General features: G+C 46.7%; 1 protein-coding gene across 1 annotated transcript in view; it reads left to right on the forward strand.

Annotated features, from left to right (window-relative positions):
• zfpm2a (zinc finger protein, FOG family member 2a) overlaps positions 1–26,691 on the forward strand; it is a 107,329-nt gene that overhangs the window by 64,053 nt on the left and 16,585 nt on the right. The window contains exon 5 of the mRNA XM_084707974.1: positions 2,623–2,734. Coding sequence (XP_084564100.1) covers positions 2,623–2,734 — 112 coding nt within the window. The remainder of the gene's footprint in view (positions 1–2,622; positions 2,735–26,691) is intronic.

The following is a 26,691-nucleotide window of genomic DNA, read 5'->3' on the forward strand; positions in this document are numbered from 1 at the left end:
TTAATTATTTTACAGTTTAAAGACTAGGTGGTAAGACTTCATATTAACAGTAGTTTTCATGTGATTTGTCTGAATGGTTTTTGGTATTTCATTGGTGATAAAAAATAATGTTGATATTTGTCATAGCCAATAGATGTCAGTGTGCAAGCTTGAATATGACACATCAATCAGGAAGTGTAGACAAGAAGGAAGTACGTCATATTTGCATGATGTGATTGGCCAGTAGGAAAAAAAGGTTTGTTTTCATTAGCCACTTTTTCACAGATCCTCCCTCGCTCCTGAGAAATCATCATGTTCTGCCTGTCACTCCGCATTTCTCTGCCTGTTTCTAACTGGATGGCAATATTCACATATACAGCTAAGATTCTCCTCCGTTTGTGACATCATCATGTGTCAGAGCCCTTCACATCCTCTGGGTCTCTTTGTCTGGATACCCTCACATCACTCACATCCCTCACAGACTCAAGCTGAACATACCATGCTAAAGTGTTTTCATAATGGCAGGCCTACATTTATGCTAGTCTCATAATGATAATAATAACAAAACTTGAGTATGTGATTCTTGAATAATAAATCATTTTGTTTACTTCATGCAACTGCAGTTTATTTAATACATAAATACACATTTGTGGAGCAAGCAATTATTTATGATACCTGATATTAATACCTTAAACAAACAACTTATTCCTGTAAATAAACAAAAAGAACCCTTTTCAATTAAATCAGTTTGCAAAACATGATACTAATGAACTAAAATGTCTATATAAGGTTTGATTTTCAACACTGAGGCCAGTGCTTGCGTGTGGTTCTCTCCTGCTGGGTATGTTAAGAATGGCCGGGAGATCATGAATTCCCAGGGGCTCTGAGAGACTGGGGAGAGAGAGAGGCCTCTCTCCCTCTCTCCACTGAAGACAAGACGGCTCGCGTCTGCACATCTGAGAAAGGGTTAATCCGATTCTCATTTCAGATAGTTGTCGTAGCAACAATCTGACAGTCTCCTCTTTGCTCTTTTGACAGGAGTGTAAGATTTTCAGGTTAGCTCAGATATAAGACTTCATTGTGAGGCTAATTTCGGAAGCAAAATAGAGGACTTAAATTATGACTTAAATTATGAAGGTCTTCTCTCTGCCATGCCTGGATAAGACAACTGCAGAAGAGCAACAAAAAAATAATTCAAAAACAGTTTTTACTGTTTCAAGACAGTTTGCTAATGCACACAACTGTATTTACAAACAGTCTATAGTATGCATTTTTTATGTTTTTGTTGGCATTCGTTTCCTTTTGGTTTTGTGGCAGAGTGGATGTGATATCCTGGGTTTGTTTATTCTAAAAAACAACAAGCTCTCCAGTGTCTGTCATATCTTGGAAATAGAGGAAAAGAGTGTGTGTGTGTGTATGTGTGTGTGTGTGTGTGTGTGTGCACCCATCAGCACAGCACTTCTGCTGTATGAACCCACTATATCTGTGCCAAGGCAGACCTTTAACATTCTCATGTGACATTTGTATTTATTATTGAAGGTTGTTGCCTTCCCAAACAAAACTACAATGCCCATACAGAAGTGCGGTTTTGTGTCCACAGTTATATGGGCAACAGTGTTTACTGGCAAGCTGTGGTGGAGGGAGTTAAATTAATGAAGTGAGAATATTGCACCCCAACCCATTTTCTTAGAGCTAAACTATTCCTGTAGTTTTCTAATGAAGAAGGGCCCGAGGGTTAAAAAGTAATGGTCTTGAAATACAAGCGTTTTGCCTGATAGTTTTAGGCTACGGTACCAGGCCAGCTCTTGCAGATTGTGGCTGTTTCCCCTCTACAAGGAGCTGTGAAGATGCACTCTCTTTCATTACCCTCTTTGCAAAAAAAATATGCCATTTGAAAATAAAATAGAATAGAATATATGAAAATATATAGAACAGCTGCTACAGTCTCGGTGACCCTCACTTTCCACGTGTGAGTGTGTTCAGGATAGGGGCCAAGGTCTATCTCTCCTGTTTTTCGGTTTCATAGAAATAACTTAAAGCGCAACGTTTGACCCCGCGCGAAGAAGAAAAATGACGTTACACACTCGGAATAATTTGCCGGCGTATTATAAACCGTAACCTCAATCGGCCTTTGAAATGGATACTGATTCTTAAAATTCTTCCCTGGCTGTTTCAGGAAATAGTGAGATCTTGCAGATAGTGAGGCACAATGTGCCCAAAGTTCACTCTGGAACACTCGCCTCCTTCTCTCTGAAAGTCATCGGCATTCTTTTTGTAATTCCCAGACACCTGAGATCGTCACAATCTAGGAGATCTGATACTGTATCTCAGGGTTCAATCCTGAATGATAATTCCTTCATTCTGATGAAAGCCAGGGACAAGATGTTCTATTCTGTATGCCACGGGTCCTGCACACGCACAAACGCGCGTACACACACACACACACCCCAACCCATCTGAATCGACATCCCAATGTCATTAAAAAGGTAAACTAACAGTTTAACAACAAAATGGCCTTGTTTGTCTTTCAGCTGAGACACAAACATGCCGAAAAAAGCGTGAACTTGATGCGGTGGTTATTAATGTTTCTTTAATCACCCAAAAGAAGCAGATGATTAGTGTGTGTTATCTGTGCCCGTCCAGAGGACGAAAGGCCCAGTCCCGGTGGTGCTGAGCGCCGGCCCCAGGTGGCTTCTGGATGTGACTTGGCAAGGAGCGGAAGACAACAAGAACAACTGTGTGGTGTACAGCAAAGGTAAGAGTGGGCTCCTCCCTTATCTCTCCTCCTGCACCAGCACCAACACGGCTGAGACACTGACAATCCCCACACCACACACTCCTGTCTGCCCGTCTCTGCCTCGGTGTTTCTCGCCCGCACACACACAGCAACACGCGCGCTCTCTCTTTCTCTCTCTTTTCCCCTCCCTCTCTCTCTCGTTCCGTCAAATGTTTCTCGCTCTCTTTCTCTCCCCTCCCTCCGTCCCTCCCTCGTGCTTCTTCTTTGCTGTCTTTTTCTCCCTCCCTCCCTCCCTCCCTCCCTCCCTCCCTCCCTCCCTCCCTCCCTCCCTCCCTCCCTCCCTCCCTCCCTCCCTCCCTCCCTCCCTCCCTCCCTCCCTCCCTCCCTCCCTCCCTCCCTCCCTCCCTCCCTCCCTCCCTCTCACTGTCATCTGTTTGTTACAGTCTCTCTCCCTCTCTCACACACACACACACGTACTCTCTATCTCACATGCAGTAATTTACATCACTGAAACTCTATTCAGAAGCACACTCGACATGCCGGGGCTATTTATCTTTGTTTATGTTGGCTATTTATCACAAGGGATTCTGTGACCTTCCCATCACACAAACTCCAACCAATCACAGTTTTGAAGACGCGTAGTATAGAAACGGCTAATTTGTTTGCGTACACAGTCAGAGTGTTCATTAAGAAAGTCCGACATGCGGGTATCCTGTATTGTTCATATATCCGAGAGTCTGAAGTTGCCAGATTGGATGTGTGATGCAGGGATCGCCACAGCAGACAGCGGCTGTGACACAGTGCAGTCTAAAGACTTTATGAAAGACCGGGGCTTCCTCCACTGCACTGTAATTGGGGCTTGACAGGGTGCAACCAGAGACACACAGCCAATAATAAATAAGTCAATAAAGATGCGCCTTCTTTTCTAAAGGTTGAGAGAAGCGCCTCTGTTTATCCGTTTTTTCGAAACGATTATCCCGTGACTACGTTCGTCGCCGCAGTTTCTATTCCCCCTCAAAGTGAATAAAAGTGGCAGAACTGGGATTTGCTAGTCAGGATTTTCAGTCTTCCAATTCTCATCTGCTAATCACTAGACTGTACTGGGGAGTTATCCTCTTAGCCGGCTACTTAACTTTGTGCTCTTTATCACCAAATCATTAAAGTTTTGATAAGCTGTTAAAGAAGATTATGCACTTCCTTAAAATCGCCTAATCTTTTTTTGCTGGAGGAACTGACTCTAAGAAACAAAAAAGGGGTAATAACTGGATTTTCAACCGTTTCGTAAAATTGTGTGATGATTTTTCCCTCTCTCCTTGTTCTTTGTGTAATTGTGCAGTGGATATCTAGAAGACAAAGTCACTCTGCCCCCATACTTAGCATGTCTCTGTACCACCATCATCACCTCATCACCACATCCTGCTGTCCTTTTCCTTGTTCATGAGCTGTAGTTTGACCTAAATTAGATTAATGGAACTGATTCCCAGACCACCCCAAGTGAGATTATGTGTCATTGTGTTAGAACAGGGCAGCTTATACCTCCTACCAGAATCACAGGCCTGCCAGGAGATACTAGATCTTAATACTGCATTTAAAGAATACATTGAGATCCTGCAAAGCGGTGCATAGACTAAACTAGACTGGACTGAATTGGCTGGTCTGGTTTGGTCGTGTCTGGGCTGCATGTAGACGGGGCCATGCTGAGGCTGAGGCTTGGACGGAGGCTGGTTTTGAGGCTGGTCTGACCTACTGTGCCATGTCTGTCTGTGAAGTCGACCCAGACCCCACTGTTCTCTGCATGAGGCCGACCCAAAGAGGCAGGGGGCCTCTAATGTTGACATCCCCCGGCCTCCGCCTGTCTGTCTGTTTATTGTTGTTGTCGCTGTCGTCGTGTGTGGAGTACGTATGGCCACCCGTGAACATCTCTGTACGTATAGATCTACCCTCTGGGTGGACTTGGCAGATGGCCAACCTCCCCACTAACTTGGCTGTGTTCAGCAACGGGCTCACACGACAGTTACTGAGGCAGCTTGGAGCGTCTCCAACGTCAACGTATCAAGGGCGTGTCCGTAAGACGTCGAGGGGAAGCGGGCGTTCTCGAACAGGCGATGCGTTTGATCTACCTACAGCTGCAGGCGGCTTCCATCCAGCCTCCTGCGCCACTTTAACTGGTGGTCGTCTGTCATTGAATATCGGTGTACTCGGTGTGGCATGGGTGATGTTGTAAGTTCACCATTTTTCGCAACGGTCGTTCTTCAGGGAGAGGAAAATAAGTAGGAGAAAAGAGGTTGGAAATAGACAAATGATTCCTGAGAGAGATGTTCCTGTCGGGTGTCATGTATAATACATGCAGTGGGGTGTGTCGGGGGGGGGCATAACAAGCACCCTGTTAGACCAGTAAAATACCCAAGGGGAGCCCCAGGCTGGGAGCAGTAGACACGCACACAAACAATTTGTGAAGAAAGTTCTAGTTTTTTGTGACTTTAGTGGCCAGTCAGGTGTGTGAGGTATTGCTGCAACACGCTATGTGGTGATGTGGAGTTACGTTGACATGACCTACTCCTAACAATAGAAAGAACATTATAAACTCTAAAAATGCTTCTGCTCAAATATGAACAGCATACTTGAGCCTTTTTTCTGCTTTCTGGCACTGTAAAGAAATTAGGTTCTGTAAATACAATACTTTTTTTTCAACTCTATTCCTCTGCCTTGCTAAGACACGAAAGAGAAAGACAAGAGGAAGAGAGATTGAGAGAAAGGAGAAAGAGAGAAAGAAAGAGAGAGAGAGAGAGAGAGAGAGAGAGAGAGAGAGAGAGAGAGGGTGAGAGAGAGAGGGATGAAAATGTCCTGTATCTGTTTCTTCCCAGGCTGTCAGCAGCTGCAGCCTGGATGTGTGTTGTTTGTTTTGCATTTCAGCCCTGGCCGGGGCCTTAGCAGTCAGCCATTACTAAAACTCTCAACTCCACTATGGTGACTCATTATCGAGAAATCCACCTGGAACTCCCACAATGCACCCCTCCACACTCCGACAGTTTCTTTGAACCAGTGGAGTTTCGGAAACAGACAGCAAGCCCGTGGAGTAATTACACATTACAGTAACGCTGTAGGCAGGGAGGAAGGGGAGGGAAGGTGGGAGAAGGGAGGGGAGTGTGTGTGTGTGAGAGAGAGAGAGAGAGACAGAGAGAGATAGAGAGAGAGAGAGAGAGAGAGAGAGAGAGAGAGAGAGAGAGAGAGAGAGAGAGAGAGAGAGAGAAAGAAAGAAAGAAAGAAAGACAAAATCTGCAGAGATTTGAGTATTTAATAAACTGCGTAGAGTGGAGGTTCATTAACACACCCAGAAATGTAACATATGCTAAATGGGTTTTTGTGTTTTTTTGTATTCTTTTACATTGGATGTCACTGAAACAAATATGTCTCTGTCAGTAATTGACTAATTCTGTTTTCGAGGGGGAAATAATGAGAGTGGCTTTTGATGTCTATATATTGATCTGGTCACAGAAATCACTCTGAAACCTATAATATGAGACCGTTTTTATTACAGTAGAGTACTTACGTGCAGCAATGCCAGCATACCGTATTAGAAAGCCTAAATTAGGCTTTGCACGCACATATCCATTACATGAAACATGTACACTGAGCGATGTGAAAGTTCCACTGTACTTCATTCATTTTCAGTGTACACATAGCTTTATTGTGCTTGTGCTTTGTTACCTGAAAACTAAACCCTTTGAAACTCACACTCTCGCGCCCCATATTATGTCCTGTTATTCAAAGGTCGTCTAAATATTTAAACGTAAGCCTCTTAAGCGGACTGCGTTCAGATACAGCATGTCCAATATGTCTCCAGAGAAACTTTGCCTTTGTTCAGGAGGAAATTGACCAATGTAACTAGGCCGTTTTACATAAGCCCATACACTGCAGAATTAGACTAACTCACAGTGGCTTTTGTATTGCTTCATATTCACCAAGTCCTCGCCATCAAGATCCTTTTTTTTCTCCCTCCCCCGTCTCTTTTGTCTGCCGTTCCAAAGCGCGGACCTCTAAGGTATACCCTGAACCGGCATGACCTTGCGAGATGGCTTTCAGATACTCCTTACATTTCACTGCCGTCTCACAAACGTAACAAATTCACTCTTGGCCGGTGTTTTGTGTTGGGGCCGCTACTCAGAAGGTGATTTCACAGCGTGTGGGACAGATGCAGGAGAATCCCCCATCAGGCCCAGAGTCCAAGCCCACGGTGCGGCTGAGACCACAGACTGGAACAGTTCACATGTCATTGTTCGTTTCAGCCCTCCCCCCCTTTACAAAGAGACTGAGGCATATAGGAAGTACCAGGGTTATTATCTGTTATCTGGGAACATAGCGAACCAGTGTGACTGAATACCAACTAAACAACTGACACAATGTAAAAATCCATTATCAGTGTATTAAAACAGGATTGTGCCCTAAAGGGCTACCCCCACCACGGCTTTCGAACGGTTGCGTAATTATGTTTAATTAAAATGCAACAGAGATCAACAGAATCGTTTTCATTAGGAAATTATTAATGATTCCGCCCGAACAATAATTGATTGCACTGAGCAACGCGATAACTTGTCGCGGTCAGACTGAAATGAATGAGTGCACAGTCAGTTGTAGTGTAGTTCGAGGGGTGTAGAGTTAGTTATAGTGTAGCGTTACTGCTAGTGCACATTTATTATTAGTGTAGAGAGAGTAGAGTGGAGTTAGTGCATGTGCTTGCTGCAGAGTAGCACTGCCAGATATGTCATGGTAGCACTTATAGTAGGTGTAGCTGTCTGGCAGAGGAGAAAGGGTGAGAGGATGAGGAGGGAGCTGGGTTAAGGACGACAGAATGGGAATCATGCTAAGACTTAGCCTCCCACACATGCGTAAGTAGACTGGTGTGCTTATATACGTGCACAAACGTGCACAAACACACACACATCCCACACGTACATACAGGCTCATGTATACACACACACACGTGCACGCAGTCTCTCATGCATACCGTTTTCTTTCTCTCTGTCTTTCTCTTTGTCTCTGTGTGTCTCTCTCTGTGTCTCTCTCTCTGTCTCTCTCTCTGTCTCTCTCTCTTTATCCACACACACACTTTGTTATTGCTCCATTCAGAGTCATGTGAAAGACGTCAGGCCAGGCGCTTCTTCCGACTGGCTTTTATGTGCATTGTTCTGTGTGTGTGTGTGTGTGTGTATGTATGTGTGTATGTATGTGTGTTTGTGTGTGTCTGTCTGTGTGTGTGTGTGTGTGTGTGTGTGTGTGTGTGTTGGTGCACCTTCCTCTGCTGCCAGACACTACAGCCCAGACACCAGTCCAGACCGTTTTGTCTCAGCACCCACGCTGCTGTTTATTCACCACAGTACCTAGACGTACACTATACAATACTCTAACAGCATATATACAACACTACACAATGCCTATATTCTTGTTTAAGTGACATCATTTTACCATCAAAGATGAATGACCTTTGACAAATAGGTAGAGAGACAGACAGACAGACAGACAGACAGACAGGCAGGCAGGCAGGCAGAGAGACAGAAAGTCTGTCCTTGTCTCAGTGCCACCGAGGGTGTCAGCCTAATGAGTGTTGCCTGTTCTCAGTGCAGGAGGGGTTTGCCTGTGCCATTCACTCTGCATATTTAAATGCCTTGTAAAGCTTAAGCAGGCCCACTTTTCCATGTCAGGGCAGCGCTCTCTCCTGCTGTGACCATTAATTATGATACCATTGTGCTCCGGTGCACCTAATAAGAGTGATGTACTGCACCCTCGTGGAATTCCAGACGCGTGTAAAGCACCTGGCCTAAGCGGGAAGCTCACGCTTAAGCACCGCATTTAGAGGAAGGAGGAAAAAAGGCAACCTTTCTTCTGACCGGATTGGTTAATGTGTTGTACAGGAGGAGGAGGGGGGCGGGGGGGTCTGCTCATTTAACTCGGCCATAATTGTATAATCGATGATGAGAAATGCCTCTGTATCGATCAGCGAGCCAGCTGATTGGCTGGCCGACAGCAAGACTTTTAGAGCTGTCAGTGGCAGTGTACAAATACTCTAATGACGCTTCCTTCCCTCCTTCCTTCTTCCTCAATTATTCTCACAAAGCCCCAGAGGCTTGTGTGGGCAGGAAGTGGGATACATAGAGAGTGTTGACTTCCTGTCAGCCCAGGAGTGCAGTGTGGGAGCCTTCTTGTGTGTTGCCCTGCCTGTTTAAGCCTGGAGTTTTCCGTGCTACTTTGGCACATCGCTTTGAACAATGAACTGGCTAAGTGGATTTGCCATAGCTGCCTCTTAATATTGGTGCATCTCTACCCAGAGATGTAACAGGATGTGTTAAATACAGATGGTGTGGAAGATCCCATTATTATTGTACATTAATCACTGCTAGTTAATGTGATTATGTGTACTTTGTATTTTTTCTCCCCTAACTTCCCTAACGGCATAATCAATGACAAAATTCCTCAGACATGAGCATAAGCCTCTACAAGGGCTTTAATCGAGATAGCGGATCTCAGGGCTGTAATTAAAGAGTCTATTCTGTTTGTCTTTTAAAAGCCCTTCGCCCGCTTTTAAGACTGGGGAGGAATACCCCCCCACACACACACCCCTCCCCCCTCCCCATCAGAGCAGTGGTAAGTAGGTGTGAAAAGCATTTTCAATGTGTTTTTGGATAAAACCCTATGGGGTGATGCCATTGATAAAAATGGATATCCCCACTCCCCCCCCCAACTCCCATCTCTGGCAATGGAGAGAGAGAGAGAGTGTGCGGGCGTCTGGTTGTATGTGAGAAGAGCTGGAGGTTGATGGGAGTGTGTGGGGAGGGGGGGGAGGGGTCGCTGGAGAGTGGGGGTCACTGGAGACAAAAGCTGAGAGCTGGAGTGAGGGGGCCTCTCCACACTGCTTTTAGGGGGCTCTTTTTATCAGCTGTGATTTGCGGGATGGGGAGAGGAGGGGGGAACAGAGTTAAAGGGGGGGGGGGGTAGAGAGAGAGAGAGAGAGAGAGAGAGAGAGAGAGAGAGAGAGAGAGAGCGAGCAGTGGTGTGAAGGAGTGTTCAGAGCCATCATGTGAGGGTTGATATAGGCCCGTGTGAGCGTGACTGTGTCGTCTGATAGAGAACTACATTCTCCAAATGAGTCGGGAGGCCAGTGGCGAGTCACCCAAGGAATGAAAAACAGTGATGGGCCCTCGCGGGAGAAAACATCATCCAGTCTGCCGAGGCACAGGCAGGTCCTGGTTTCCGTATAGGAGCACAGCCATTCCATTACAACGTTATGGGGTTTATGGCAAGCTCCTTCCGAGTCCTGATGTATACCATATCCCCAAAATCAATTGAGAAAATAAAGGAAAACACCTGATTTCCTCTGGAAAAAAACGGAAGACGCATTCCAAAATTGTTCAGTGGGATCGTTGCTGTGCTCGTGTAGAAGCACTGGGGCGATAACCTTTATACATACCTTTGTAGCTAATCCATTTTATTGATTCGACGCCTCCCTGCGTGAAGAAAAAAACGGAAAAAAGGACAAAACCCATGCTGTGGCAGTGTTTGCAGCACGGTATCAGTGTGGTATCGCCACCACTGACCGCGGCATACAGGAGAACACACCGCGGGCACTACCACAGTTATCTTACTGTATCAAGGGGGAGCATCTGGAAAGGGAATCTGGGCTGTTTCACCCTTATCAAACCCCAAAGCCATGGGCCCAGCGAGGACATAGAGACAGGGGAGGAGGGTGGCGTTTGAGGGACGTTCAGTGAGGTCGATGGAGAGGGATGGAGAGAAGGAAAAAAAACAAACCTTGAGAGCTCCGGTACTCTAAGTTCTTGTACATTCTAGAAGGAGGCTATGTGACTGGAGGGGGCCGCGCACGTGTGAGCGCGTGTGGCTGAGACGTGACCTCTAGCTGCCTCGGGGAGGTCGGAGAGCTCCGTAGCGCTCCGTAGCACTGGGTGACAGAGATGGGTCCCCCCGGCCCACGAGTGTGTGTGTGCGTATGTGTGCGCGCGTGTATGTGTGTGTGACAGAGAGTGGGGGAGCAGACAGGCGTGCTGTAGGTACAGTAGCGTAGATGAGTGGACGTCGTGTCGCCCGGGTCGGACAGGGCCATCCATTCTACCAGCCCTAGGGAGGGAGAGAATGAGAGGGGGGGGGGGGGGGGGGAGAGAGATAAAGAGAGAGAAAGGAGGAGACACAGAGAGAGAGAGAAATAGAGGGAGAGAGAGAAGGGGGCACCAATGCACTGTTTCTCTTACTCTATCAAAGCCACTCTATTGTACTCGTCCATGCGCTCAGTAGAAACCAATCTGTCATCGCCCCACTAGTCAGCTTACTGAGGGAGCGGGGAGCACAAGTCTATTCAACCTGCGGCAGGCTGTAATCTGATCCTCCCTGCTACTGTACACACATGGAGATTCTCAACACGGCTCGGGACAGAGAATGTGAGTCCAACGTCGCTGTCGATGGTGGATGTAAGGGATGTCATTCGTCTTTGTCCTCTGAAAAGAACCCGTTTTGTTTTCTTCTTTAAAAACAAGATGCAATTGAATGCACATGTCACACAAAACTTGTGACTAAGGCATGATTCAAACCGAGCTTTCATGTAAAAGTTACCTGAGCGTCTACCATTACACCAACAGGAGTATTTGGTGCCTCAGAAGCCAACAAATGTTGTGGTTCCAACCCCTCCTGATACCTACATACAGGTCAGACATCGTGCTCCTGGCCGCAGAGGCCCAACGTGTCTGCCGCCACAGCGACACACCTCCATCGCCGGGGCCAAACCAGGAAGTCTACCCCCTCTCTCCAGCCTGGCTCTCCAGATGCCCTGGCCTGCTAAGCCTGCATATTGTTGAATGGTGGTCCACTAATGCTGTGTTCCAATGCCATTTGGAGTCAGCCGCCTCTCTGGGAGGAAGCCTTGCCACACTCCCTGTAATCTCCGCGCTCCTCTCTGTTGTCGGGTTGCTCGCCCGCTGCTCCCCCGCTCTCCCACAGCCCCTCTGCTGCTCACATCCACCTCCACCATTTTAATCCCTTTGACCCAAACCCTTGGTGTTTCCCTGTATCAACAGATTACATCCTTCTTGCTCTGTGCAGCTAGCTAGCGGGCTAGGCTAGCATGGCTGCTAGGGCAGGTACTCACTGCTAGCCGCTGCTAGCTAGCAAGCAAGGCTAGCAAGAAGTCTTCCAATGCTCTGTGCTGCTGCTTGCTTGCAAGCTGGCCTAGCTTGTTCGATAAGGGTTTGTCTTCTTGCTGCTGTGAAGATTTTACAATCTTCAAAATTCACGAATACTAAAGAAAGCCCAGAGTAGTTTACTAGTCCTAGTTTTGGCATCACAAGCACAGAGCCAGGCGAAACAGTTCATCCGGCGTGTTCCTCCCCCATACACAGAGAGTTCCGCCTCTTTCATGTAATGCTTGTGGTAATCAGCTAGGGCCTTATTGATGTGAACTTATGTGATCATTTCATAAAGAACAACCGTTTCTCTTTGCCTGCTTTCCTGTGGGCCGTATTAAATCAAGCCTCCGACCTACACTCTAGTTAAATTAAACCCTATCAGCTTGTTGGCCTCTCCTATCGCGGTGCAGGCCTTTATATATGGGGGGCCTGTAAATGGTGATTAGTAGGATTTTTGATTACATTGCCACAACGTGTGTGATTCTCTTTCTTGTCCTCTCTCTCCCCCCTCGTGTCTCACTCTCTCTCTCTCTCTCTCTCTCTCTCTCTCTCTCTCTCTCTCTCTCTCTCTCTCTCTCTCTCTCTCTCGCTTTCTCTCTCTCTCGCTTCCTCTCCTCTCAAACTGTAGACCAGAGTACACGGCTGATTTAGGGATCCTTACAAATGGGAAGGTTGCGAGTGGAGACTAAAACAGGAGACAAATCACAGTCAGGCCCTCTCAAGGTTCCTGTGAAACACCCTCCAGTAGAGGGGAGTGCCAGAACAGTGAAAAATATATATACACTCTATCCTGTCACCAGTCGTTTGGCTTATCTTGAGTGACTGTCAAGGCTGTGAATATCAGGGAACGGACAGAAATATATAAAATTAATAAGCTGCTGGATGTAGTGTGGAGTTATGATGGTTCATAAATCCCGGTTTGATCACGGTGGACAAGGCTTAAGTCCACGCTTTCCTAATGCTCACAGCAGTGTCTCCCAACGGATTGTGTTGTGTTGGGGAGATAGAAGCCCTTAGCTGGCAAAAATCTGATTTATCACTCCCCACCCTCCACGTCCTCTCCTCTTCTCTGTTCATGAGTGACAAATACAAGAAAGCCTGGGGGTAGTTGGCAGCCGTAGCTTACCTGTAATAGAAGGGCACAAGCACAGCAAGGTGAATCTGGGGCCGAGGAGAAAGAGAGAAAAGAAGAGAGTGAGAGCGAGAGAGAGTGAGCGAGAGAAAGTGAGCGAGAGAGCGAGAGAGAGAAAACGCTTTTCAGTAAAAAAGGAGAAATTGGTAGTGACTTATCAGTTGTACTTCCTGTGTCGGGTGAAAGGTTGCTGGGCTTTTGTTTGTTTGTTTGTTTGGTATACTAAAAGGATGGATGCTATCTCTCTCGCCATCCAAACAGGTCTGCACTGTGGAGTGGTCGAGGTAATATTTCATGTCAGGAATTAGGCAAGCTTGTTCCGTCCTCTCTACAGTGAGTTGGACATGGGAGCATCCATCATCCCAGAGAGACCACGGCTTCTCCAGCACGCACTCTCTTCAAAGCAGCTGGCTAGTAAATAACACTGCATAAGAAGACCACTAATTAACGAAGATGTCTAAACTCAAGGGCTTTTTTTTCTCCCCCTGTCAATAAAAATGTGTCATTTGGAAAGAAGGGTCCTTTTTCATATTAAAAAGAGCTACACTTTGAAATGTAAAATTCATGTCACACTTTTTGTGTCAATCCCAACCTGGTTTCCTCCTCAAATGAGACAAGCTGTTAAGAGGAAGAAATCTGACAGCAGCATCATTTCCACTGGAATACAGCGGAATAATCAAACACTGATTTCATTCAAATCAATTCATATAGAGTGTTCTTTCCTAATACGGCAACAAACATTTAGCTGTAATGCCTATTACACCTATTTCCCAAACTATGCATGTAATTTAAAGGTCTGATAATGTCTACCTTATACAGACACAGTTATGAGCAAGTCAGTTGGAGGTCGGAGAATGCAATATGGTTTACGGTAGTTTTCAACAGCAGACCTGTATTTGATTCAATGACACAGTGTAGGATATGTGGTCATCGCTGGCACATGGTGAGGTAGCAGTGAGGGTACAGGGTACCATTTCTCTCTTGACACCTGTGAAGCCTTTCACAGTCGTTTTCTACCCAGCACGGACGCCCATGGCTGTAACCATGAATTATTCAAAGAGGCCCCTTCCTGACAGAAGTGGGGAATTCTGCTCGCTGGTAAACACATTTTCTGCTCACCGTCCTCGCAAATTTGAAGTGTATAGACATTGTACACGTGGAGTTATTACATATCTCATACTAGTGAACCCTAGACAGCTAACCTCCCTGGACACTGGGCACTGGCTGGCCTATTTCTACTGTATTTCTATTGTTGTCTTACTCTGGATTTCTACTTATAGTATTTATCTATTCTATATTTCTACTTTGGATCATGTACTGCAAAGCAGTGGAGAGACCATCTGCATTCTAGTTTACTATATTGATTAGCTTTCTCAGTAACGGATAGCAGCTCTTTGCTTCAGTTGTGCATAATCCTATGATGGATCCATTAGCCATGTATCATAATCCCCCGAAAATATGTATTTATATGCAGAATAAACCCTTGAATAAACCCGAATCGATTGCATTGCTCACATACACCAAACTAATACAAAAACATTAGCAGGCTAGGATTATGAAGTTGTGTCGGAAATCCACATTTCTATAGAATATTGTGCCAAAGGTCTTCCAGACATTTCTTTTCATTTCTATGGGCTTTGTCCTGACCTTCAACTGGTGGTATCTGTGAGGGCAGATCTGTGGCCAGGGACACGTGTCATGCGTTGGAGAGGGCTGCAGAGGAAACAGAGGAGACGAGGGGGAGTGATCTTGGTGCTGGGCCCAGGCCGGGCCCTCCCTGGACCCCGTGTCCATGGACGGGCATGTTTAGCCCAAAACACAGGCTGCACCCTGTCTCCTAATCGAGGCAGGAGAGCACATGGAGGTGACCAAACACACACACGTTTGTACCCAGACACGTACATATATATATATATATATATACACATGTGTATACATATATATATATATACAGTCTATACACACACAAAGATATGTTTTGTATATAAACACATATAGTTTCACATATGTACAGTATACCCACACACATAGCACCAACACACGCCTGTTTCTGAAACAATGTCACAGATCGCCCACTCCGGCTCTGAGAGCGTTCAAAGCTGCCCCCAGGATTCCAGAGCAGAGGGGAGGGACAGGCCCATCCGGGAGTGTGTGTGTATGTGTTTGTGTGTGTGTGCATCCAGCTCCCCCCTTGATAAGTGGGCTTGGGTGCAGGGGAGAGGCGAGCCAAGCCTCCCTCCCACCAAGCTTGCTTTGTAGAACACTCCACATTACAGCTCTGGTTGTTCTCTCCCACTCACTATCAAAACAGAGGCTACAAAAGAGGAGGAGAGGAGCTCTTCATCCGCACTCTTAACATCCCCACAAAGAGAGAGAAGACAACACCAGAACCCCTCCCCTCCACACACACACACACACACACATAGGCACACACACACAGGCACAAACACACACACATACACACACATAGGCACACACACACAGGCACACAGTCTCACACACCATGCACAGACACAAACCACCCTCCCCTCCACACACACACACACACACATAGGCACACACACACAGGCACACACTCTCACACACCATGCACAGACACAAACCACCCTCCCCTCCACACACCACACACACGCACACACACACATACTGGACACGCCTCCCAACATGCACTCGCACACACAACTTGCACACACAACACATACACCTCCCACTCACACATACACACAGATCCGCTCCCATATTCTCCATCATGTAGTTGAAAGCAGATTGTCACATCTGAATTAAGTTCACACATCGACTTGTCGTGTTCCTTTTCCCTCGCGTGACGCTTGACTGAACACATTCTCAAGCAGCCAGATTGTATTAAATCAGAGGTGTAATGTGCTATTGACTGATCAGCCTCTGAAATCAAGATCAAAACAGCAGCCAGTCCCCATGGGCCCACATTGCTGTGCAAGTACCACCACCAATGACAAAGGTTGACAACTATCATTATGTTGATAGTGTTTGAAAATATTTACCTGGAATCGTCAAGGGAGGACTACTTAGCACTAGCACTGTTGAGGGTTAATTGATAAAAGGAGACCTTGAGTACTTGCTAACGTCGCATATCAACTAGAGGCTGTGACTTTTAATGAGGCTGTAGACAAATAAATCCTAAAGTTTGCCCCTCCGCCCCCCACCCTAAAAACTCTTTCTTTGTCTTTGCACTGCCTTTAGCATCGACATGAGGCCAAAACCCCTAAGACAGCGACTTTACGAAAAAATCTCTTAAATAGCAGTTACAGATGCTAGGTTTGAAGCTTTGTCATCACGCTTGAAGAATTTTCCTTTTAATGTACTGTAATGTGAAATTCAGTGGGGACGAGTTTAATTGAGTTTTACACAAGCCAGTTGGGAGTAACGCTGGAAGGTAGGTGATGTTGAGGTTTTTAATCTCTGGCTCCGGAGAGGGTTGTTGACGGAGTGGTTCTTTCTCTTTGTGGGGAAAAAAAGAGGAAGCATAAGAAATGATACATCCAGGGATAAAACCAATTGGCAGCCCTCAAAGGAATGGGGGGGTTGATAAGGCAAATCCAGCACTTGTAGAGAAATAAAAGAATCCAACTGTTCATTAAAACAAGAAACAAAACAGCCGATTGAGAAAGCAGGCTGACTGCTCCGCGGAGGAGGAAAACAGACAAACAGAGCGGCAGAGATATCAGAGGAAAGGATTGGAAAATAATCAAGGATTTGTGAGGAGAATTAATAAGGAGATAGCGACAAATATGCGATTTTTTCTCTTTTTCTCCCTCGCTGCAAAATTAGGAGGGTTGGACTACAATTATCTGACAGAAGGCATGGTAGGGGCTACAGAGACACCTAATTATAAAGGATAACCTAGATATGGACTCTGCTGTCTTCGTAGTATTCTCTCTCACTGTCAGGCAGAGAGGCCTGTTCTTCCGATGCCAATTCACTCACCAATACATTCTTAACACCAATAAAAACACAACATTTCAGACAGAGACTTGAGCGTGCTATATTGTCACCATATGTCATGTTTACAGTCATATACACAATTTGGGAACCCTCAACTGACACACATGTTCAGGACCTGCATTCTCGTCGGCCTATGAGCTCTGCATGGATCACATCTCCAGTGTAGAGAAGAATCATTCTCTCAATTGTCTAAACTGCATCTCCCTACACACTGTTTACTGTGTTAGCCTAGCACAGATGCTAGGCTAACTGTCTGATGGTTCCTTCTTGGCAGTCATTTACCTACTCTATCATCTGACCCGAACGAAGTAATGAGGTCTGAGAGACTAAAGGTGACACCAGCAAAGGACTCAAGAAATAGAGAGGGAGAAAAATGGAAGGGGGAGGAGAAGGATGGGGAGGCAGGTTGAAAAATACAGAGCAAATGAAATTATCATCACTTGTATGATCAGCCCACCAAGACATTCCATTGGTGTTTTGGAGGAAAGAGAGCCATTCATCAACATATCAATAAATATGGGCCAGATTATTGTTGTGTTTGCTTACCGTGTGCCACCTCGTAAATAATGGCCCCTCGCTGGCTGGTGTAGTATTAATTATAATTATAATGCTGATAATACGTGTGGCCTTTTATTACGGGAGCTGAATCAATTTTACAGTCTTATTCAGCACCACAAGGTCAGGCAAAGTTGTTGGTGGTAGATGGCCCCCTTGTAAAATGGCACTCTGATCAGGACGCAGCCGGGGGACTCTGGGATACGGCGGCATTCTCATTGTCTGATGAAGCCTCATCCACGACCAACAAATGCCCTGAACTTTTCTCTCCAATGTCATGATGTGGTTGTGAGCCAGGAGGTTTGACAGGAATCCCCCTCTGTCAGCTGATTCCTTGATGTGTCTGTGACAATCCCCACCCAGCACAGTCATTAACTGTTGTTAATTTGGTGTTTTACCTCAAATACGTTTTTGTTTCCTATGCCACTTAACGATATACACGAATGCATGTGTATTGTAACCTCTCTGATTGTTACTTTAATCAAAAGTGTTCTGTTGAGGCTGAGAGACACGAGAACCATGAAAGTCTCCTCGTGTTCAAGGTACAGAGAGGGGCTGGCAGAAGGCATTTTCACCAGTGTGGTTGTGGGTTTTGGTGGCGTTGGTTGACAGTTCACAGGGAGAGTCCCAAGAGGGTGTGTTTTGGCCACACGTTGAATCTGAACGTTGAGTCTAAATTCATAAGGCACCCCACTGACAAGTAGCTGTTTCCCCCTTTTCTGGCGTTGAAGACTGTCAGACGGAGCCATAACAATGGGCCGAACCAGCCTATCAGACTAACCTAGTGTGCTGGGGTACTTTAAAGAGTGGATTTAGCATGGCTGGGCTTGGCTCAAACCAACAAAGCGTGCTACCAATTCTAAAAATCTACATATCTGTTACCCCTATTTTAATATTTAAAAACGCTCTGTTTTTCTATTTTTCCCCTTCCAATTTCCTTTTTTTTTTTTTTTTACATTTGTTTTTCTGCTCATACAAATAAGCCTTGAAGCGGTATGTTCTGTACTTCTTATATATGCCTAATTAGTTTTGAGCTTACTTAGCAATTTGTTCACGAAGAAATACCTATAAAAATCGATAGATGCCTTTTTCTGAATAAAAAGGTTAAAAACACTGTTGATTGTTCATTTTCTTTTCAGAATAGAACTCACTTGATATGATTCCATCAAAGCACAGCCACCTTTACTTCTTTTTTTTTCCTTTCTTACCGTGGCTTCTCTCCTAACCAGTAATAATTTGGTGTTCGTTTCCTTTCAAGGATAAATTGTTTCATTCTCTGCTTGTGAATGTTAAAATGACCCTGCGCTTCCTGAGTAGGCGTGCATCTGTCAGGAAATTATACATCCCATCAGTCCGTATTGAACTGGGCATTGACTCTGTGTCGCCAGCCAAGCTCTGGCAGGGAATCTAGATCATGGATGCTGTGATATTGTAAATGACTTGAGATCCCTCTGAATGTTGTGGATTAATCGGCGGGTGCAGATGTGGTTTTCTCCATCTTTAACGCTCACTCTTTTTCAAACCGCCGCCACATTCTGCATACAAAGCAGATGGGCTGATAGGTAATCCTTGTAAGGGTTTTTGGAAGACAGGTTATTAGGGGATTGAGGCATGGGGGGAAATTATGTACATTTTTAGGTTGATGACAATGCCTGCGACTCTAGTCATTTAGTGTCCCTACACCCAAACATTAATAACAGCAGCATTCAAACACGCACACGCCTAAACACACGTGCACACAAATACTCCCTTGCTTACTCTCACTCTCTTTCGCTCTTTTTCTTCTCTTTCTCTCTCTCTCTCTCCCTCTCTTTCTCAAACAAACGCACATACACACACTCTCACAAACAGACACACTCCCATAACCCCAATCCCATCCAGATACTTTGAAACGCCTGAGGCTGTAAAGCTGGTTCCCTTGGCTGGCTCGCACAGTTCCAGATGATTCCAGAGCCCCCAGACTGCTGGCCCCATCATCCAGCCCCCCGTCCTCGCTCCCCTCACTCCCCAGCCTTAAACCTGGCACTACCTGTCACCTGTCAGATGCACCCCACCTTTAAGTGGCCAGTTATTTTCCCGTTGGTTTTCGATGTGTTTCATATCGCGGCTCGTTAAAGCGCAGCGCGGCAGGCAGCATATTTACATAGGCTACCGGGGAGGGTTTTAATTTGCGTCGGTACAGAGCATGACCGGAACTGAAGAGTGCAACGCCAAAATGACTTCTTCACCTGACGCCCCCCACCACCCCCCCATTTCCTTCTTCTTGTCCCACCTCCCCCTCAGGGAGATGTGGCTTTGTGTAATTGCTTGAACGGGGCACACTGATGATGAGCGTCCTCACCAACAGACCTCAGTATTTCCTGACCACTAAGAGGGAAAGCAAACGTCATGATCAGCCCCTCCAAAGGATAGCATTCCCCACAGATTCCACCATACTTTCTCCAACAAAACCACAGCACTGTTCTCCGAGTTCTGCTGTTCGAGGGTCTCCATTCTGAGCTATCTACCCAGGGGGGGGGGAAAGAATATATGGGTGCAGCGGATTGTTTCATAACAGTTTACCCTAAAGTCAGATTGCCTTCTGAGCTTCACAATCCTATCTCCCTCATAGAGCAGAAGAGTAGACACAGACTCCCATACAGACAAGATGTCTGACAGAGATCCTTTAGAAGAAGCAGCAGACCCTCCCAAGTCATGGTAGACACTCGTATCAAACAGACGGCCATATCAGACACCGGTCAGAGATTATATTCCAAAGCACGGAGCGATAGGAGCTAATATTGCCATAAGACGCCCTGTGTTACTCCCAAAATGCATGTCTTGTAGAGTGTGTGTGTGGGCGTGGAAGGAGAGCGGGGGGGGGGGGGGGGGGTTGGCGTATGCCGTGGTAGTCAGGTCCTCAAACATTTGCTCTCCTCTCACATCTCTCCCTGGGCCCTCCTCTACAAACTGGCTTCTACAGATGCACTCCAAATAGCAGGCTGTTCATCATGCATTGTCATAGACCTAGGCTAGCTCCCAGCCCAGCCCAGCCCCGCCCCCCTCCCTCCCCACACACACACATCCCCAGTCCACTGCTGCTCCTGTTGGCCCTACATCCCGTCCCGGCTCTCTGATATCAATCACCAGCAATGAGGTTGGCCCAGTCCGCTCCTGGTCCAGCGACGCCATACCTCCACCGCCACTCGCCCCGGCCCGCCGCCGTCAACACCGCGGCTGGGCCCGGACGAGGCCGGCTGGACGGCTGGACGGACAGACAGCCGTGTGATTGCAGTGTCATTTTGGAAAGCATATTGTCTAGTTTTTGCCATCTGTCCATGAGGGAGAGATGGCAGCCGCAAGCTCATCTGCCGTCTGGTTCCTTTATTGCGGCGATGCAGAACTCTCTTTTTTTGGGGGGGGGGGGGGGGGGGGACCAGGTCGGCGTGTGTGCCGTGTGCGCGGCCCACTGGAGCCCGGCGCCTCGGAAACACAGACACTCTGTCAGTCGGAAGACAGCGCCACGGATACAGACATTGTCTGTCTGAAGGACACCTCCTAGAAAGTATCTGACTTTAGATCGAATGTTCGAATGTTTCAACGACGAGTGTTTCAGATCCTTCGCTTTTAACGGTTCATTTGAGACGGTAGTGTCAGTTGCCTCGCGGTTAGGATGTTACCGTGTCAGAGCAGACAGTGTATACTGGAGCATGTGTGTGTGCGATGGTGTTGATTGTTGACGGATGGTACTGCAAGCCCACACACCCACACCCACACACACACACACATTCCCTGTCGCACATTGAGGCTCTCGTCTGGTGAAGCTGCTCCTTGGCACTGACATTAATACAGAGCAGATTGGTGGAGATCTGCAGGCCTTGTTGTTTGATCTTTTCTCCTCTTGCCACATTTCCTGGCACTGCCCCTCTGCCACACCGCATGGCGCAGGCAGGACTGGCATGGCCTCAACGCGCCTGCCAGATTTGTTCCTCTGTCTTCTTCCCCGTCCAACTTATTCCCTCATGCCTGGTCCGTGGACGAGCTTCCCCAAATTACAAGAGCGTGTGTGTATGTGTGTGTGTGTGAACTAAATGTACAAGACTGCAGCAACACCAACACCGACCCTCGCGACAGGAGGGATTCAGAAGGCCTGCAGCTCACATACACTCTAAGAGTGTATGTGAGTTCACACACACTCGCACACAGCCACCCATACACACCATTTCAGCAACAACAACAAAATCGTACTACTTGTGCTGTACCAGATATTTGAGACCCTGAATATATCAAGTCTCCAGACCATTAAACCTAAGAGAGGGCCGCACTGTATGTACATTAAAGACAGCGCTGAACCAACACGAGCCTCAGACCCAACTTAAACAAGCTGTGTCGTCCTATCCAGCCTACCATCCCAGCCCCGCTGCGGTGTGTGTATCCAGTGCTGTCATTTGGACCCTAATGCCTTAGGCCTCACGAATAAATGGTTTCAAGCGCACCCTATCAAATGTAAGAATTCAAAGCAAATACATCAGGAGAGAGTCTTCTTCTCGTTTCATCCGAAATATTTGTTCAAAGACGAATGTCTCTGAATGCGACACAATACCCCACCCCCCCCCCCCCACCCCCCTCACACACACACACCCTTACAACCCGCCATTCCTCAAGGACTAGAGTGAGAACCGGGAGGGGAGAACCTGGGGCTAATTTGGTAATGACGGCACTCTGTGATGTCTGAGCCCAATTTGCACAGTCTATCTGCCGTTTTCACGACGAGCCGCCTTCCTTTATGAACCCAGCATCAGATGTGGCGTCCTTATCGCTCTCCCGTGTTAACCACTTCATTTGTGACTAATGGCACAATGGCGATCGTTATCCCTTTAATTTATTCCAAGTTTAAGATGAAGGGCTGGGTTGAGGTGGGTGAGACAATGCGCCGCGGAGAGACAGCGTGATGCCTCGCTTAATGAGGCACGTCATCTTTTTTGTACGCTTTCAGGGTCAGAGGCAGAACGCACAGATTGAGGTTGAGACGAGCAAAACATCGAGAAACCAAGAGAAAGGGATAGAGAAAGAGGGAGAGGGAGAGAGAGAGCTCCAAACCTAAAAGAGGTGCCCGATGCTTGTGAAGGAGATATTTGATCGCGCGAGAGCAGTTGAAAGCAGCGCCCAATCAGAGAGACGTGGGAGACAAAGGTTTGCGAGTGCTTCAGACGACGCGTCGACACTACATGGACCGGGCTGGTGAGGCCTTCTTTCTACAGAGCAGGTAGACATCTGCCCCATGTCACCAGCTCTGAGGCTGAGAAGGAGTGGAGAAGGTCCGGAATGTGCAGAATGTGTTTCTGTGGTACAGTACTGTCGGTGCGATAATTAGAGTAGGTTCAGGGGGTGCAGAATGTGTTTCTGTGGTACAGTACTGTAGGTATGATAGTTATAGTAGGTTCAGGTAGTGCAGAATGTGTTCCTGTGGTACAGGACTATAGGTGTGATAGTTAGAGGAGCGGCAGAGGGGCCTGAGCAAGGCACTACAGAGCCGAACAAACTTTAGAAATCCCCTCCAAATAATACACGGTTTGTTTACAAGGATGGGGAATTCATGTATGTTCTCACTTTGTTCGTCTGTGGGTTTTTGATACACTAAGGGTTGGCTTTTTTGGCTTTCTCCCGGGAGGAGCCGTGGAAAAAGAGCCAAGAGGTACGTGACGTTGTGTGGAGGAACACACCGGAACCTGTGGCAGCGCAGAACCTTGTTGTTTACCTTCGTCCTCGTCGACAGAGCAGTAGACAGCATGGTCTCTCTGGCTTTCTGGGAAACATGCATCTCTCTCTCTCTCTCTCTCTCTATCTCTTCCTTTTTCTCTCTCTGAGGCCTCCTGGGCAACATATGGAGCCCTCCAAGTTAGTGAGCAACTTCCCAACTGCTGTTGTGGAGAGTGCTGTGCTAACTGTGGCCCGGGAGAGCTCATTAAGCGCCCTTGTGCATAAACCTCGCTTCGAAGTTGCCGTGGGCTGCCGCAGACCAACCAAGGCGGGATCTGAACCTCCTGCCTGCCAGATAATAAACAACATTTGCATATAATGTCAGCATTTGGCATCAAGCATCGTCCTCCAGCAAAGGACCATCTACTCTCATTGGCAGACCAACCCCCCCCCCCCCGAAAAAAAACAACCTCTAAAACGAATGTGAAGGTATAAGGGTCTGACCATTTGACTGTTGTCAGTATTATTTTGTGGGAAAATCTTTTGGTTTTGAATGATGCCGTTGTTTCCTTGGTTTCGAACGCTCCTATTATCAGCAGCCGACTCCCTCGAGTGGTTGTCACGTGTGATACTTAAATGGATAAAAGCCTGTTTTTTAGGAACTCTCTTTGCAGCGGTGCAAGTCATATTAGCAGCTGGGTAATTATGTGGTGTTGAGGCTTTATTCCTACCTGCTAGACTGTTATAGTGCATCGTTGCGCAGTGACGCTTTCAATTAGCGCGGATGTCTCAACCTGCCTTCACCAGCAGCACCCAGACTCTAGCTGGGGCTGTGTTTGTCATACGCTGTAAGAGCACACAATTACTTAGGAACCACGTAGTAATTGCCAAGTGACGCTGCTCACAATGGTGGAAGTGAAACTACCTTGACAGAGGCAGCTGTAGGTCTTTAGGGGCAGGAAGGGAAGGAGAAGAAGAAGAAAGAAGATGAAGAAGGGAAGAAACGTCAACCTTTTACTCAACTGTAAATCATGCTTCACTTTTAAGAGGTGGGGAAATAAATAATGTGTGAAAGTGTGGTGATTTTAGTGATTTAGGGGAGCTTTGAAAGGCGTATTACTGGAGGTGACAGCCGCAGGGAGATAGGCGGCTTGTGGTAGGAGAGAGGGATAAGGGACGGTGACATTATGTCTGCAGGGTTGAAGTGTCACCGGCAGGGTGAACTGCTACTTACGGGATCAATACTTCTCAGTTTTGCACTTATCTCTGCCCCGATGGTTAGCCAAGCCTGGTTGGATACACCATGGCTCTAAATGCCACTACAGGAACTGGACGGCTTCTCGTGTGGTTTTTATCTCAGCCTTGGTTGTTGGTAATATGTGGATACGCATTTCACACACACACCAAAAAATTGTTGCCTGTACAAAACGTCTTCACCAGTGGTTAGAATTGGTTGGATGTTTAGTTTGGACACTTCCATGCTAAACGGCGTGTATGGCTACTGTAGGACCTGGACTTGTTTAGTCAGATTGTTGAACATGTTGGATGTCTTCCTGTTCAGGTCTTACATGGACACTATTCCCTAACAGGTAAACACGTTTAAGTCTTCTTCATGTTGTTTGGTTATGAACACTGACGACTTAAAAACCAAACGCTGTTCAACTCCCTCAAGGTCCAGCGTAGTCCAAAGGTGTGCCTCACTCTATCTTCCATGTACAGTATGTTTGGGTTGTTAATGGAAACGTACTGTCATGTCTTGTCAGCCCCTCCGCTGGACAAAAGGAGAAACATTGTCAGGCCCGGCAAGAAGGAGAAAAAGTGCTTGAGTCCCCTTCTTTTAAGTCTTTCATTAAACTTCTGAAGCTTGAACTAATCCTTGCTGCACATACAACAAAAACGCAGCATTCAACAATTTGAAAAAAGAAAGAGGAGGGGGAGAGAGAGGGAGAAAGAGAGGAGGGAGAGAGAGAGGAGAGAGAGAGAGAGAAAGAAAAGAAAGAAGCTGGCCTGATTGCTACATATTCATATTCCTATGCAGGCGTTATCACTTAAAAGGCTTTCTAATTACAACAACAAGACAAAAACTCCTTGGATTCCTTCCAGACCTGCTAAATGATAAAATAAGCTTGCACTCTCTCTCCTTCTTAATCTCTGCAAAGCACCTTGGAGCCTCATCTCCCAAATACATGCGAATGAATGTGAAAATGCCATTTAGAGATGCAGGTGTGACATTTGATAAGAAACTTCTGGATTAAATATGTTCAGCTAATGAGGAACTAGGCTAGCCCATCAGGGCAAACTATTGGTGGGATTGTGTGCGGGCTGATAACATTCCACACGCAAACATCCAAATTCATTATTAATAAACAGCCGCAGTCTCTCTCTTTCTCCTCCCTCCCCCCTCTCTTTCTCTCTCTTTCTCGCTTTCTCTCCTCTTTCTGTGTTTCTCTCTTTCTTTCTCTGTCTCTCTCACAGACAGGCTGGATCCTTCAGTAGAGTGAGGGATGTGGCGACTCATTAGGAGGGGGGGGGGGGGGGGAGGGTTACGGGAGGGGAGTATCGACTGTTTTTCATTTTTTTGTTTGGGGGTTTTTTGGGAGGCAATTTCAAAGAGTATGTTAATGGTGCATTGAACGTCAGAACAAAGAGTTCAAAGTTTCAGTCAGCTCTGGCATTGACTGTAATTCTTTGGCTAGCTAATACGGAAGAGAGGGGATAGTCTACTAAGCCATTGGTGCAGTAGATTGGGCAAGTCCCTGGCCCAAGCTTGACATTTATAACGATTTGGAGCAGATTAAGGCCGTATTAGGGCTGTAGTCTGTAATGTGTCGCTGTAATGAGGTGTGAGTGCATTGCTATCTGGAGAAGTTAGCTAGCTCACTGGCTAATGGAGGTCTGAGAGAGAGACTTTGGAGGGGGGGGGGGTCTACCTGGCGGCCACCTCCTCACGTCCAGGGCCACCGAGGCTGGGATAGGAGCACGGGAGACTGGGGGAAGGGGGGAGGGGGGGGGTTCGAGGACATTGCCAGGGGCTGCGGAGGAAGCTAGGACTGTGTGCCGTCAGTCTTAACCAGCTTAGCTCAGCCAGCCAGCAAAGTGTCACAGAGTGACAGCACTTTGTTACTCGGACCAGTAGCTGTCGGGAAATATTCTATATTCAAACAGAAATTAGAAAATTGAATGTGTTATTTTGAGCACAGGATTTGGTGGTGCACATCTTCTCAGTCAGTGGTGTGCACCACCCTATAATTCTCCAAAATAGCTTCAGGAATTTAGCCTATATTCCATTTCCATCAATTAAAATAAATATATTTCGTCACTTTCACTGTACCCCGCATGAAGGGCACTGCTCCAAGCTCTTAAACTCTGCCACTGCATGAAATGAATATTCCGTAGGGTTTAAAGATGCATACATTATCCCGCAAAAATAAAAACACAGGTAA

This window comes from Hypomesus nipponensis, chromosome 2 (assembly GCF_054491055.1).
Source record: "Hypomesus nipponensis isolate SF chromosome 2, ASM5449105v1, whole genome shotgun sequence".
NCBI classification, from domain to species: Eukaryota; Metazoa; Chordata; class Actinopteri; order Osmeriformes; family Osmeridae; genus Hypomesus; species Hypomesus nipponensis.